Raw genomic sequence first — 12059 nt, 5'->3', positions numbered from 1 at the left:
TCCAAAAGAGCACCCTTTCCAGTACAAAGATTAATGTTTTGGAAATGATGTCCTGTATAGAGAGGAAAGATGGTTATTCTGATATATTATTTACTGGTTATTCTGATGCTATCTATCTATCTATCTATCTATCTATCTATCTATCTATCTATCTATCTATCTATCTATCTATCTATCTATCTATCTATCTATCTATCTATCCTTGCAAGTGTGAGATTTCTAGCAGGGAAAGTATATGCAATACACTCCTGATTCACTAGGTATCAGCCCTTGAAAATCATTCTGATTAGGTGGTTCAGGGGCAGAAACTGTGGGGCTGCTCCTATGTTCTTGCTACCAGACTTCCAAATTCCCACCCGTATCATTCTAACTGAAAGTCTAACATTTTGCTAAGCTAAGAAAATAACCCCTATAAAGATATTTTTGTCCATGCAGCAACCATCAACATCTATGTTCTTGCTCCGATAACATTAGTTTTCATTCACGCCCTTTGTTGACGCACTTGATCTGACTAACATAATCTTCTGCCTTTTATCTTCTAATTGAGAGCCCAATCCTGAGTTCGCAGTGCTGCGAATTGTTGCAAATGTGCTGCAAACTTACCGCCGGGCTACCACTGGTGCTAGCCCAGCGCCAGCTAGCGCCGGGCTAGCACGGGGCGGGTGCCCAGCCTCCGCTGCTCGGCGGTCTCATGGACCACCAAGCTGCAGCACGTAAGAGGGGGCAGGGAGGGGACGTTCCGGGGAGGGGGGAGGCTTTTGGAGGCAGAAAGAGGGTGGGGGGAGGCATGATGGGGCTAGGGAGCGGGGAGGCAGGAGGCGGGTCTGGTGGAGCTCTGCTCCACCGGATCCTGTCCGTTTATGCAGGGCTTGGTGCCCTACACAAACGGCTTTACCTTACCACCGACCTTTTGGTCAGCAGGTAAAGTGAGTAGCCCCATTGTGGGGCTGCTTCCCTTACTTGGGAGAAGGGGATGAAAGTCCCTTTTTCTTGAGGTGCCGCCTGAAGTAGCCCAAGGCGCGCAAGATCCAGCAGCAGCCGTTCTCGGTGCCACTGAAGCTGGGCGCCCCGGACAGCTCATGCTTGGGCAGTCAGACATCTATCCATCTCATCTACCCCCAATAATTTTCTTATTTATTCAATTTATATTTATTTTATTTATTTTTATTTTTTACATGTTCATACTACCCTTCCTCCAAGAGCTCAAGGTGTGCATAGTTCCTCCCCTCCTTGTGTCCTCACAACAACCTTATGAGGTATGTGAGGCTGAGAGAAAGTGACAGGCCCAAGGCCACCCAGAAAGCTTCAGGGCTGAGGGGGGATTTGAACCTGGATCTTCCAGGTTTCCTGTGCCATACACCATCCTAGCTCGTACATACCTTAATTTATGTAAGTTATATCTAGTAATACAGATGTATAATAATATAAATAGTTCATATCTCATAATCATGTAGATAATTTATATCTCACATATCTTCATAGGTGGGCTTATGATTGCTTACAAAAAGCAGTCAAAAGAAAAGAAAAACTGGTACCCAGTCCCCACAATCCCCCCCCCCCGAGACACATCAGGGACACCACTAAATTGGGAAGGATGCTAGGCTAGGGTGAGTAGGAAGTTTTGCTCTCCACCTGCTAAATATAAGACAGCCACCATTTTAAAAGTGCCTGCTTCATTTGCAGTCATTGTGACCCCAGAATTCCACAAGATGAACCATGTTTTTTTTTTACCTGCTGCCGAGATTCAGTGGAAGCCCTGACAATCTCTGTCCCTTGATCCATGATATTGAGAAGACTTGGAGGATGAACCTTCCGAGCTCCAGGGATTCACATTCTTTGGTATTTTGTCTCTGTAATTTCTGAAGCTGACAGTTCACAGCACCCAGACATCCAAGAAAATACTGATAAAGCAATGACTGTAGACAGGGGCATACAGTGGCATCCCCTTCAATGACCTCCCAAGCAACACTTAACTTGATTGGCTCTGAAGCGCCCTTCATCTCCCTCTCTCCTATTGTGACGAAACCCCACATAATGTGACCTCATGTTGAGGCAAGAACCTCTGTCAGGGAGTAAGTAGCCAGGTGTCAAAGACTATCCTTGAGGAACAGCAGAGCCAGCTCATAACTTCCTGTTGTCTGAAGCAGCATGCTAAATGTTGTCCCCCTTACCTGATGGTGTGCAACCTTCTGCTCTTCTACCTTTCCTCCACATTTCTACTCTGTCCATTCTTCCTTTTCCAGTTCAGAGAGTGGGAGGTGAAGGAGCAGTGGAGCCAAGTGGGCAGAAGAAGTAGGCACCCCCTGCCAATCTGCTGTTTTAGGCAACAGCTGCAGTTGGTCTTGTGAATGGGCTGGCCCTGGAGATCAGTGTGTCTGTTTTATTATAGATGCAAACAAGTGTTGATGGAAAAGGGTGGAAATTCAAGAAGAATGAAGATCAGAAGTGGCCAAGCCGAGGAACATTATTCATGGTGAATCTTTCAAGAGTGTCAGAGACTTCTAAAGATACAGAGCAGGCAAAGGGATATTTTTCCTAGACCAAACTGTCAAGCTTTTCAGCGTGTGATCTTTATTTGCTTTCCAGGAAATGCAACTAGCAAGCAGGCATCTTTATTTCATGGTTAGACATTATTCATCACGTTTTATACTATTTTTTGCTCATCTGAAGAGGTTCACAATAATTTGTGGATAATGTTACAGTCTGCTAAAAGACTGAAACCTAAACCAGTTCAGCACTTAACAGTTCAGCAACAGCAGGTTCAGCCCTAGATGCCAACCAGGAAACAGAGGTCTCATTTTCAAAGGCCTGGAAGAACTAAAATATGTTTAGTTTTCTCTGCAAGGTAGCAATGTCAGAGTCAAATGAACTTTTTGGAGATAAACCATTCCACAGTATAAGGGGAACCTGAAAAAACTGCCCTTAATAGATGGTAACTTTTCATCCACAAAAGGTGAGACCTTGTGCAAGGCCTCAACAGCAGATCATAATGCATGGAGGGACCCAGCCTATTAGAAAATTTTAACAATTAAAAGCAGGACATTAAATTGTGCCTGTAAATATATTGGCAGCCCAATGAACTTATACCCAGTGCCAATTCCACGTTGCTGGGGGCTTTGGACCAAATCCTTGAGCTGGACCTCTCCCCAAGTTTGATATTTTGATGGATATGGACACTGGGGCAGTGTCCATCCTAGGTCACAATCCTAACCAATTTTCCAGCACTGACATATGGGCAATACAACTCCAAGGTAAGGGAACAAACATTGCCTTACCTTGAGGAGACCTCCGTGACTACCCCTACCCCCCAACTGCAGAATGCAGCACATGCCCCACTGCCACAGCTATGCCAGTGATGGAAAGTTGGTTAGGATTGTGCCCCTAGTCAACCAATGATACCATACCAGCGATTTTCATGTAGATGCTAAAAAGCATGGGAGACAAAAACTGGTCACAGAAGAACTAAATCAGGGTTGCTAAATCCATTCCATACAGAGGGTCAAATTTATCATTCCTGGTGCTTGCTGAGGGTTGGAAGTGGCATCATTAAGCGGAAAGTGACATCATCAAGCAGATAATGGTCAAATGGCATTATCTGCAAATGGCAGAAGGGAAAATGTGCAAATCATTTATTTTCAAGTTATGAAACACCCCAATTTTCAAGCTGGGAAAACCCAGTTATAATGGGGGCCAGATGAATTGCTTATGGAGGCTGCATTTGGCCTATGGGCCTTATGTTTGACACCCCTGAACTAAATAATACAATGCCCATGGAATGAACAGCAATATGCTAGCACCGTATTTGGGAACCTAATCACTATGGAGGATAAGTCTTTAATATATAACTCATGTGTGTTTTATACACACATGCTTGTGTGTTTAATGCAACTGTTGCAATGCAGAAAGTGCTGCATCAGTCCCCACTGAGTCAATACCCTTTGATGTTAATCATGCTCCAGAGATAAACACTTCTGTTTCACCTACAATTTTTCATCAAGAACAACCCCTTAGGGTAAACATAAGTGTAAATAAAGCAGGTATAAAAAAATTGTTTTCTCATCATTCATATGAGGTTATCCAGAGTGCTCCAGTTTCCACTGGAATCTTATTGAAGCATGTAAGGTACTTTTACACTATCTTCCCATGTTTTTCAGAAGTATTCTTTTGGTGACCAGATCAGTACAGCCTGGTTTGTGTGTGTGTGTGTGTGTGTGTGTGTGTGTGTGTGTGTGTGTGAGAGAGAGAGAGAGAGAGAGGGGGGGGCAAAGGTAAGCATAACAGGCAGTGACAAAATTCCCTGTGCTACACAATGGTTAAAGGTATAGGAGCTCTGTTCTCCTGGCATCTCTTCAATCTAACTACAGTATTATAAATTCTGGGATTAAATATTGTATATCCTGATTTAGATGAATGTAGGCAAGCTGATTTCTACAAGATCAATGTATTTTATGCTATGTTCAGGCATAGGAAGAAGGCTAAATCCAAAAGTTTCTTGGATTTCTGTATCAAAATGCTGTTAGGGTAAGAAATGTATAAGAAACTTTCTAATATCTCTTAACAGATGGTAGGCAAGGCTACCAATCCACATCTCACATGTGCCTCACATGGCACATCCTTAAATGCTTATGTATGGAACATCATGTTTGAATACAGCTCACATACCACAGTTCAAAGGCACAATTAAAAAGAAAGAATTAATCCATAACTGGGGCAATTGTAGCTAACTTCTCAAGACAGATAATGTGCATCTTAAAAAGGGGGGAACAGTGATTTGAACAAGACAGTTTAACTCAATTGCACAGAATGGGGAAGCTAAACTGGAATTTCTGTTTGGCAGTAGGATCAGGCAGCAAGGCTGATACTTTCCTACAAGGACAAATTCTGCCTTTACAATTCTTCATACTAATGTTGGAAGCCAACCCCAAAGAGATTATCTGGATGGTAGCTTATGAGTACGAACAGAGTTAAGGAGCTTCAGCTAGGTGGCTTGCCAAAACCTATATCATATAAGACTTTTGCCGTCTCACAGACAATACAGGGTGGAGGTGCTTATGATTGTTTCATTTACAACCCTACAGAGGGCTGTTGTGCCTCCCTTGGTCAATTGAAAGGTCATCTCCCTGGAATCAGGTCAGCCATGCAATTGCATAACTTATTCATTTTTGAATTTTTAAATGTTTAAGGGGGGGGGGAGTGTGGAGTTGTGTAGCAGCTCAGCAGTTCTGTTGGGTTAAACACATAGACACAGACACCCACACCCCAATCTAGATTTCTGGACTTCTGCAGCAAGGAAATTAAACAACAGGCTGAGCAATCCTAACTGGCACTGGATCAGGCAGGCCTGCGCTGTATCCAGCACAAATTTGGGGCTTACTGTGGGCCAGCCCAGGGCAAGGGGAAGAAATTCGCCTTACCCCAGGTAACACCACAGCAGCCCTAATGGGGCTACTCAGATCCACATCACCTATAGAGGTGATGCCAATCCAAGCAGTCCGGAGCTGCTGTAGGCTATCTGGGAATGGGGCTAGGATCTGGCATTAGTGCCAGATCCTGGTCCTGCCTCCTGTTCTCCATCCACGCACAGGCCCATCCACCATCTGCCCTCCCCTCACCTGAAATGCCTCTTCCCCGCCTCCTCCCAGCCCTCTCCATACCCACCAGGCTCCCGCACCAGCCTCAAAAGACTGGTGCAAACTCCCCCATCCCAGGGCCCGCAGCAGCAAAGGGAGGCTGCCACATGTCCTTGTACTGGCCTCCTCGACTCAAATGGAGGTGCAAATGTGATTTATAGCATGTTTGTGACCCTCCTGAGCCAGGAGACTCAGGGACTTGCTCTGACCAAATAAGCACTTAGGATTGCACTCTATGGCATTAACACAATTCTGTTGGGCTTCCAATGGCCTTTACAATAACTTTTAATTCATATATATATCTTTTTTAAACAGATTAAATTGTTTGCTCGAAAAAGAATATGGAAAACCAGACCTCCATGACTCATTTTATTCTTTTGGGATTTTCAAAAAATCTACCAGTACAAATTTTTCTCCTGTTTTTGTTTTCATTGATTTACGCAATAACACTGATGGGAAATATCATCATCATGGTGGTGATAAAGAATGATGGTCATCTTCAAAGCCCCATGTATTTCTTCTTGAGTCAACTGGCATTCCTTGATATCTTCTATTCTTCAGTCACGGTACCCAAGATACTTGTGAATTTCTTTGACAGTCAGACAATTTCATACAATAACTGTATCACCCAGATGTTTTTCATTCTTTTGACGGGATTTGCTGAAATTAGTATTCTTACAGTTATGTCTTATGACCGATATGCAGCCATATGCAGCCCACTGCATTATATAGAAACCATGAACACTACTTTCTGTAAACAGCTGGTGGGAGCTGTATGGGCAATGGCATTCTTCTATGCCATAATGAACACACTTCCTATATTGAGGCTAACATTCTGTGGTCCAAACATTATCAGGCACTATAGTTGTGAACTTCCATCTCTGCTTGCCTTGTCCTGCACAGAAACGTTCGTGAATAAAATTATTTTCTTTGCTACGGGTGGTGCATTAGGGGGATTCACATTTTTCCTTACTCTTGTGTCTTACATCAACATCATCTCTACCATCTTGAAGATTAACTCAGCAGAAGGTAGGAGGAAAACCTTTTCCACTTGTAGTTCCCACCTCATCATTGTGGTTTTGCTTTACGGGACTGGCTACATTCGATACCTTAGGCCCAGTTCAGCCTCTTCAGTAGTACTGGATGAACTCCTTTCCATTCAATACAGCATTTCTACACCCATGTTAAATCCCATTATCTATAGCCTGAAGACCAAAGAGGTGAAGGAAGCTATTAAGAGGCTAATGAGGCAAAGCATTGATTATTCATGTTCAATAAATTGATTGATTATTAAACAGTCAATGTTATCTTTCAGAATTGTATTTCTCCAGATTAGATCTGTTATGAATGTACTGGAATTAAGCCATTTCTGCCCAATGTTGCATATACACAACGGGAACCAAACATGCACACCTGTGGACTGGGCAAAAAAGGTTAATTTTGTTCTGATTAGGCCACAATGCACTGAAGTGTCTTTGGTGGGAATAGATACAATTAGGGCACAATCCTAACCAGGTCTACTCGCTCTGAGTAGTGAGTGAGTGAGTTCTATTTTGTTCAGTGGGGTTTACTCTCAGGAAAGTGTGGTTAGGATTGCAGCCTTAATCTCCATTTTGGTAACCTGTTGGTTAATCAGACTTGGTTGAAGCCTAGCAGAGGTTTGTTCTTCAAACATTTTGTCCATTCATGAATTTCCAAACATGCCTCAAAGCACACAAAAAGTGGCAACAGTGCCTCCTAAAGTAAAGTAAAAATACTGATTATTCAGTAGTTCAGTAACTATGGTTACCATTAGGTAAATTCATTGAGTTATCTTTCTCAGTTTTGTTGTTCAGTTTAGAAGAGTATAAATGTATTAGAGCCAATTAATCTTACACATGCAAAACTATGCACACATTCCTTGGAATAATCCCCATTGGCCACAGAGGAATTTACTTCTAAGCAGATATACATAAGGTTGTGCTGTTAGTTTTGGCTCTGATCAATTGAATAAATATGTTTCTTCATTTCGCTAACTGCATTGGTTCCTATTTATCAGAAAACGTCAATGATATTCACTTTGTGGCTAGAAGTGATGAATTCACATGTTTCAGATATTTCACAGGAGTTGTGGCTTCTGCTGAGATAAACAACCCATGTATGTGTCCTTCTGTATGGAAAGTTATTTGCATGAAACGGCTCCTATGCAGTTCAGACTCTCTGAACTATGCTAGTAATCTCCTCATAGTATGAAAAAAGATCATGTATTGCTGTGACCCCAACAAACTCGAGTGTTCTGGGAACCAATTCACACAGACAACATGATGCAAAACAGTTATTCTTTTTTAAACAAGGTGGTAATAATTTTCAGTCAGTCAGTCAGTCAGGCAACGAACGAACGAACGAACGAACGAACGAAAGAAAGAAAGAAAGAAAGAAAGAAAGAAAGAAAGAAAGAAAGAAAGAAAGAAAGAAAGAAAGAAAGAAAGAAATTTACGATATGCCAAATAAGAAGGTGGAGCAGTAGAGACAAAAATGGGCAGAAAGATGGGAGCCAAACACCAATTTGCAGTGGTGTTCATGGAGGGGAGGCGGGCAAAATGATAAGTTTTGCAGATACCTCAATGTGAGATGTAAGCATCCCCTCCCCTCTCCATTGGAGCCATTCCAGGCATGACTGAATTTTGATAGGTTTGTGGTTTAGCCCAAATGCACTCATGAAGGGCATCACATTTAGCAACCAAAGAGAAGAGTACAATGCAAGGAAGAAGGTGGCCAGACTGGTTTCAGTAAGAATCAAAACTTATTTAATTTTTTTTTCTGCTTTCGTTTCATTCTTTTTCATTAATTTTCTTACTGGGTTAAATTAAAGACTTCTGACACAATCCTAACTGTGCCTTGCGTCATCGCAAGTCCCTTGTGCGGGCTCAGGAGGGTTGGAAATGGGCCTTAAAGTACGTTTGCACTTCCTCTGAAGTCAGCTGGGCCAGCGCAGGGACACACGCCGGCCCATAGAGGCTGAATCTAGCCTTACTTGCGCGAAAGCAACTCCCAAGATGTTCCAGCTTCTAAGCAAAGTGGGCATTCTTTCAGATTCCAAGTCACTGGTTGGCAGCTGCAGAGAAATAATGAACATGAGGGGGAAATCCCCATACCAGATTACACAGTGCTGGAAGCTTGTGATGCACCACATAGGACTTACCCTTAACAGTGCCTCAGGGTTGCATGTCCCCTGAACATTCATAGTCCAAAGGAGGGCATAAGGCCAGACACCTACAGGAGAATTGGATAAGGACACTGTTATGCCATTGACAGATTTAGCAATTACACAAACCAACACACATTTTGCTTCCTTAAACATTACACCAATTCCTGGGTATATTTAGGGTACCGATTCCAAAAATGGCATCCGTTTTGCCCTATCACGTCTAGTTTTGGAGACACAGCATAGCCTCTTTAGTGAATGGTTCAAACAGCTTCCTCATGAGGAAGCTGCTTGAACCATTCACTAATGAGGCTATACTAAATCTCCAAAACTAGACGTGGTAGGGCAAAACGGATGCCATTTTTGAAATCGGCACCCCAAATTCATAACAAACCACCATAAAGTTTGGGGAAAACTTTTCTGACCCTCAGTTTTGTAGGCCTGTGTAATTAGTGGCCAAATAGAGACTAATAATGTAAAAAGAAGAGAAGGAAGAAAAAAGAGCTCAGAGCCCAAACCGAAGCCAAAATGGCTTTTCCTAAGTATGCTGGGCAGCCAGCAGCAGCTCCTCAGGAGAAGGGGACATTCGTCCTCTTCCCCCAAGTAAGGAAAGTAGCTCCACAATAGGGCTACTCAATTCTGCAGCAACCTTTGGGCTGGCTCAAAATAAAGATCCTCTGTGTCGGGTCGCACGGCCTGTTACAGGGCTCTGGATCCGGCAGAGCTGAGCTCCACCAGTCCCATCCCCTCCTATCCAGCTCCATCCCCCTGCCACGTCTCTTCCTCGTCCTCTCCCCGCCCTCCCCCCACCCTGGAACACCTCCTCCCCACCTCCCCCCAGGCCCCCACTCACCTCTATCCTGCCCAGCAATCCGGGCAACCTCTGAGAAGCAGAGCACCAGCTTCCCAATGGCAAGCCCAGCATCTTCTGCAGTTGCAAACCTGTCATTAGGTCCAATGGGGCAAAAACCCCAGGTGCAAGCTGCTGGGACCCTGCAGAAGCCTCAGAGGCTCCCGACAGGGTCAGAAACTGTGCTTCTGGTTAGTTTAAAGCATCAGGGAAACTCAGAGAGGCTTCCCCGATGCAGGTAGAGGTTGTATGAGGCTCTGTGAACCTCAGGTGAATGGGGGGCAGCGGCTTTTTGTGCGGGGGTGTTGGCGACAGCTTGCAGAGGGGCACCATCATGGACCTTTGCCCCAGGTGTGGGGCTGGAGAGGTCCACCACTGGCCATCTGGCACTGGACTAGCTCAAGCGCTGGGCCGGCACTAAGGGCTCACAAACGTGACTAATGGCACATTTGCAACAGTCCGCACCAGTGTGCTGAGTTTGGAATTGCCGGTGTGTGAAGCCCAGGAGTGAACTTTCAGTGTTGCCAGTTTGATTCTGGGAACATGGGGGGGGGGGGAAGGGAATTAGAGGGGAAGACACAGGTAAGCCTAATAATTAGGTAAGCCTAATAATGAAAGACAGAAAGGAAGGCAAAAAAAAGAGTCATGTGGCACCAGACTGCTTCAGCCCAATAAAGTGGGGAGGGGAGGCGAAGGGGAGAGTTCTGTAGTATACGACAAAAGGAATAAAGCATAGGTAGGTGGTGGCATATTGAGCCTGCTAATGTAGGAAAGAAAATGCTGAAAGAAGAGTTCTCAGTGTGGCTCAATTTAGTTCAAATTAAGGCCAAATGTGAAGAGAGAAGGAGGAATAAAAAGGAATTATGGTGGTAAAAAGGAAGGATGTTGGAAAAGAGGGAGAAAAGGAATAAAAGCCAAGCAGTAGAAAAGTGTGATCAAGAATAAGAGAGAGATGCTGGAAAATTGAAAGGAATGAGGTAGATGGTCAGAAACTGTGAGGGAGAATGAGAGTAAGGATGTGCAAGGGAGGATGAGAGGCAGAACCTTAAGGAAGGAAGGAAGGAAGGAAGGAAGGAAGGAAGGAGGGATGGATGCTGGAGGAAAAGTGAGGAAGAGGTCAGAAGAACAATTGGGGGGGGAACTCTCAGATCTCTTTGTAATCTGAGGCAGAGTCAGGAGAGTGAAACGGGGACTTTAACATATCTGCAAATCAACATTTTCAACTCTTTCCAAACCAAAAAAGGAAGGTGGAAGTCATAATTGAATATGGAACAAGAATAGAGCACTGAGAAAACTACTATCACGTGTTCTATTTGCTGCAGTTAGGAGGAGTTTCTGACTATTTAGACACTGGTACTTTTCTTGGACAGAGGCAGACACAGCCTGGCCTGCAAGCCCTCTTAATTCTTGCCTTGTGTGAAGCACTCCCCCTTGCCTGCAATACAACATTCTTGTAGTGTGGCCACTGTTTGCTCCAGCTAGATGACAGTCTGAGCAGCCTCTGGCTGCTTCCGCCCTAACCCCTAACCTCTTGGAAGGTCCACACACAGGAGACAAGCGAGCGAAAATATAGAGCACATCTATGCAACCAACATCCATATGATTGATTGACTCTTCTAGTCCAATTCAAGAAAGGCATGGAGGAATTACAGCAGTCCAGTCATTCCCATTTGACCAGGAATCAGTTTGACACATATTTGAACAGACACTTTCAACATCATATTCCTCCAGAGTCTTTATTCCTGCAAAGCAACACTTGTGCATCACACAATCTTGTGACTTCTCAAGTTGGCCTTCTATCAAAGTTAGCAACAGTGTTGCTGCATAAAATGGACAACTGTGCTCTGGATTAAAATGGAAATTCTTGTATTACATAATTATTGAATGAAAAGAGTGAGTTTTTTTTCAGTGCTTTTTGTCTTATTAGATGGTTCATCAGAGAACACCACATAACTTATCCAGTACACTGTGTTAATGGATCACTCAAAAGAGAACAGAGGTTGTCAACTAGTATATTATGGTCCATTCAACTTCTCTCCACCCAGGCACATGACAGGTTGTCATGAGAACTGACTTACCCCAACTGCAGGGAGGAGAACTGTGTGAACTTGCTTTGCTTGGAAGATGTGATTGACTCTTCTTACTTTTTCTGTGGGGTTATTAATTCAAAAAGGTTTAGAGGTATGGAGTAAGATCTGGAGCAAACGATAGTAAACTCTGCTTTACTATGGAGTACACTGTCAGGGCCTCTGAGAGGAACTTTATCAGGGGGTACAAAGTTTCTTTTGAGTCCCTTCTCAAAGGGGAAGCCGACAGAACAGAGTGAGGGGAGCATGATGACAGCCAGAATAACCTTTGGAGCCCAGGTCCACCAAGCTGACCACTGTGGATCCCA

At 43.9% G+C, this 12059-nt stretch overlaps 1 protein-coding gene across 1 annotated transcript; it reads left to right on the top strand.

Annotated features, from left to right (window-relative positions):
• The first annotated feature begins 5971 nt into the window (after positions 1-5971).
• Positions 5972-11275, top strand: LOC136652812 (olfactory receptor 1G1-like). The gene is made up of 2 exons (XM_066629735.1): positions 5972-6879; positions 11218-11275. Exons 1-2 carry the CDS (start codon positions 5972-5974, stop codon positions 11273-11275), a joined length of 966 nt encoding a protein of 321 aa, XP_066485832.1.
• The last annotated feature ends 784 nt before the right edge of the window (positions 11276-12059 follow it).

The sequence above is a fragment of the Tiliqua scincoides genome, chromosome 5 (genome assembly GCF_035046505.1).
Source record: "Tiliqua scincoides isolate rTilSci1 chromosome 5, rTilSci1.hap2, whole genome shotgun sequence".
Taxonomy (NCBI): domain Eukaryota; kingdom Metazoa; phylum Chordata; class Lepidosauria; order Squamata; family Scincidae; genus Tiliqua; species Tiliqua scincoides.
Note: the sequence above shows the minus strand (reverse complement) of the source record. Positions and strands in the feature narration are given on the sequence as shown.

What these genes read in the sequence shown, in the direction of transcription:
- LOC136652812 (XM_066629735.1), top strand. Translation starts at nt 5,972, where the DNA reads ATGGAAAACCAGACCTCCATGACTCATTTTATTCTTTTGGGATTTTCA. An exon ending in GCTATTAAGAGGCTAATGAG is followed by an intron (nt 6,880 to 11,217) that starts GCAAAGCATTGA and finishes CACACACAGGAG; the next exon opens with ACAAGCGAGCGAAAATATAG.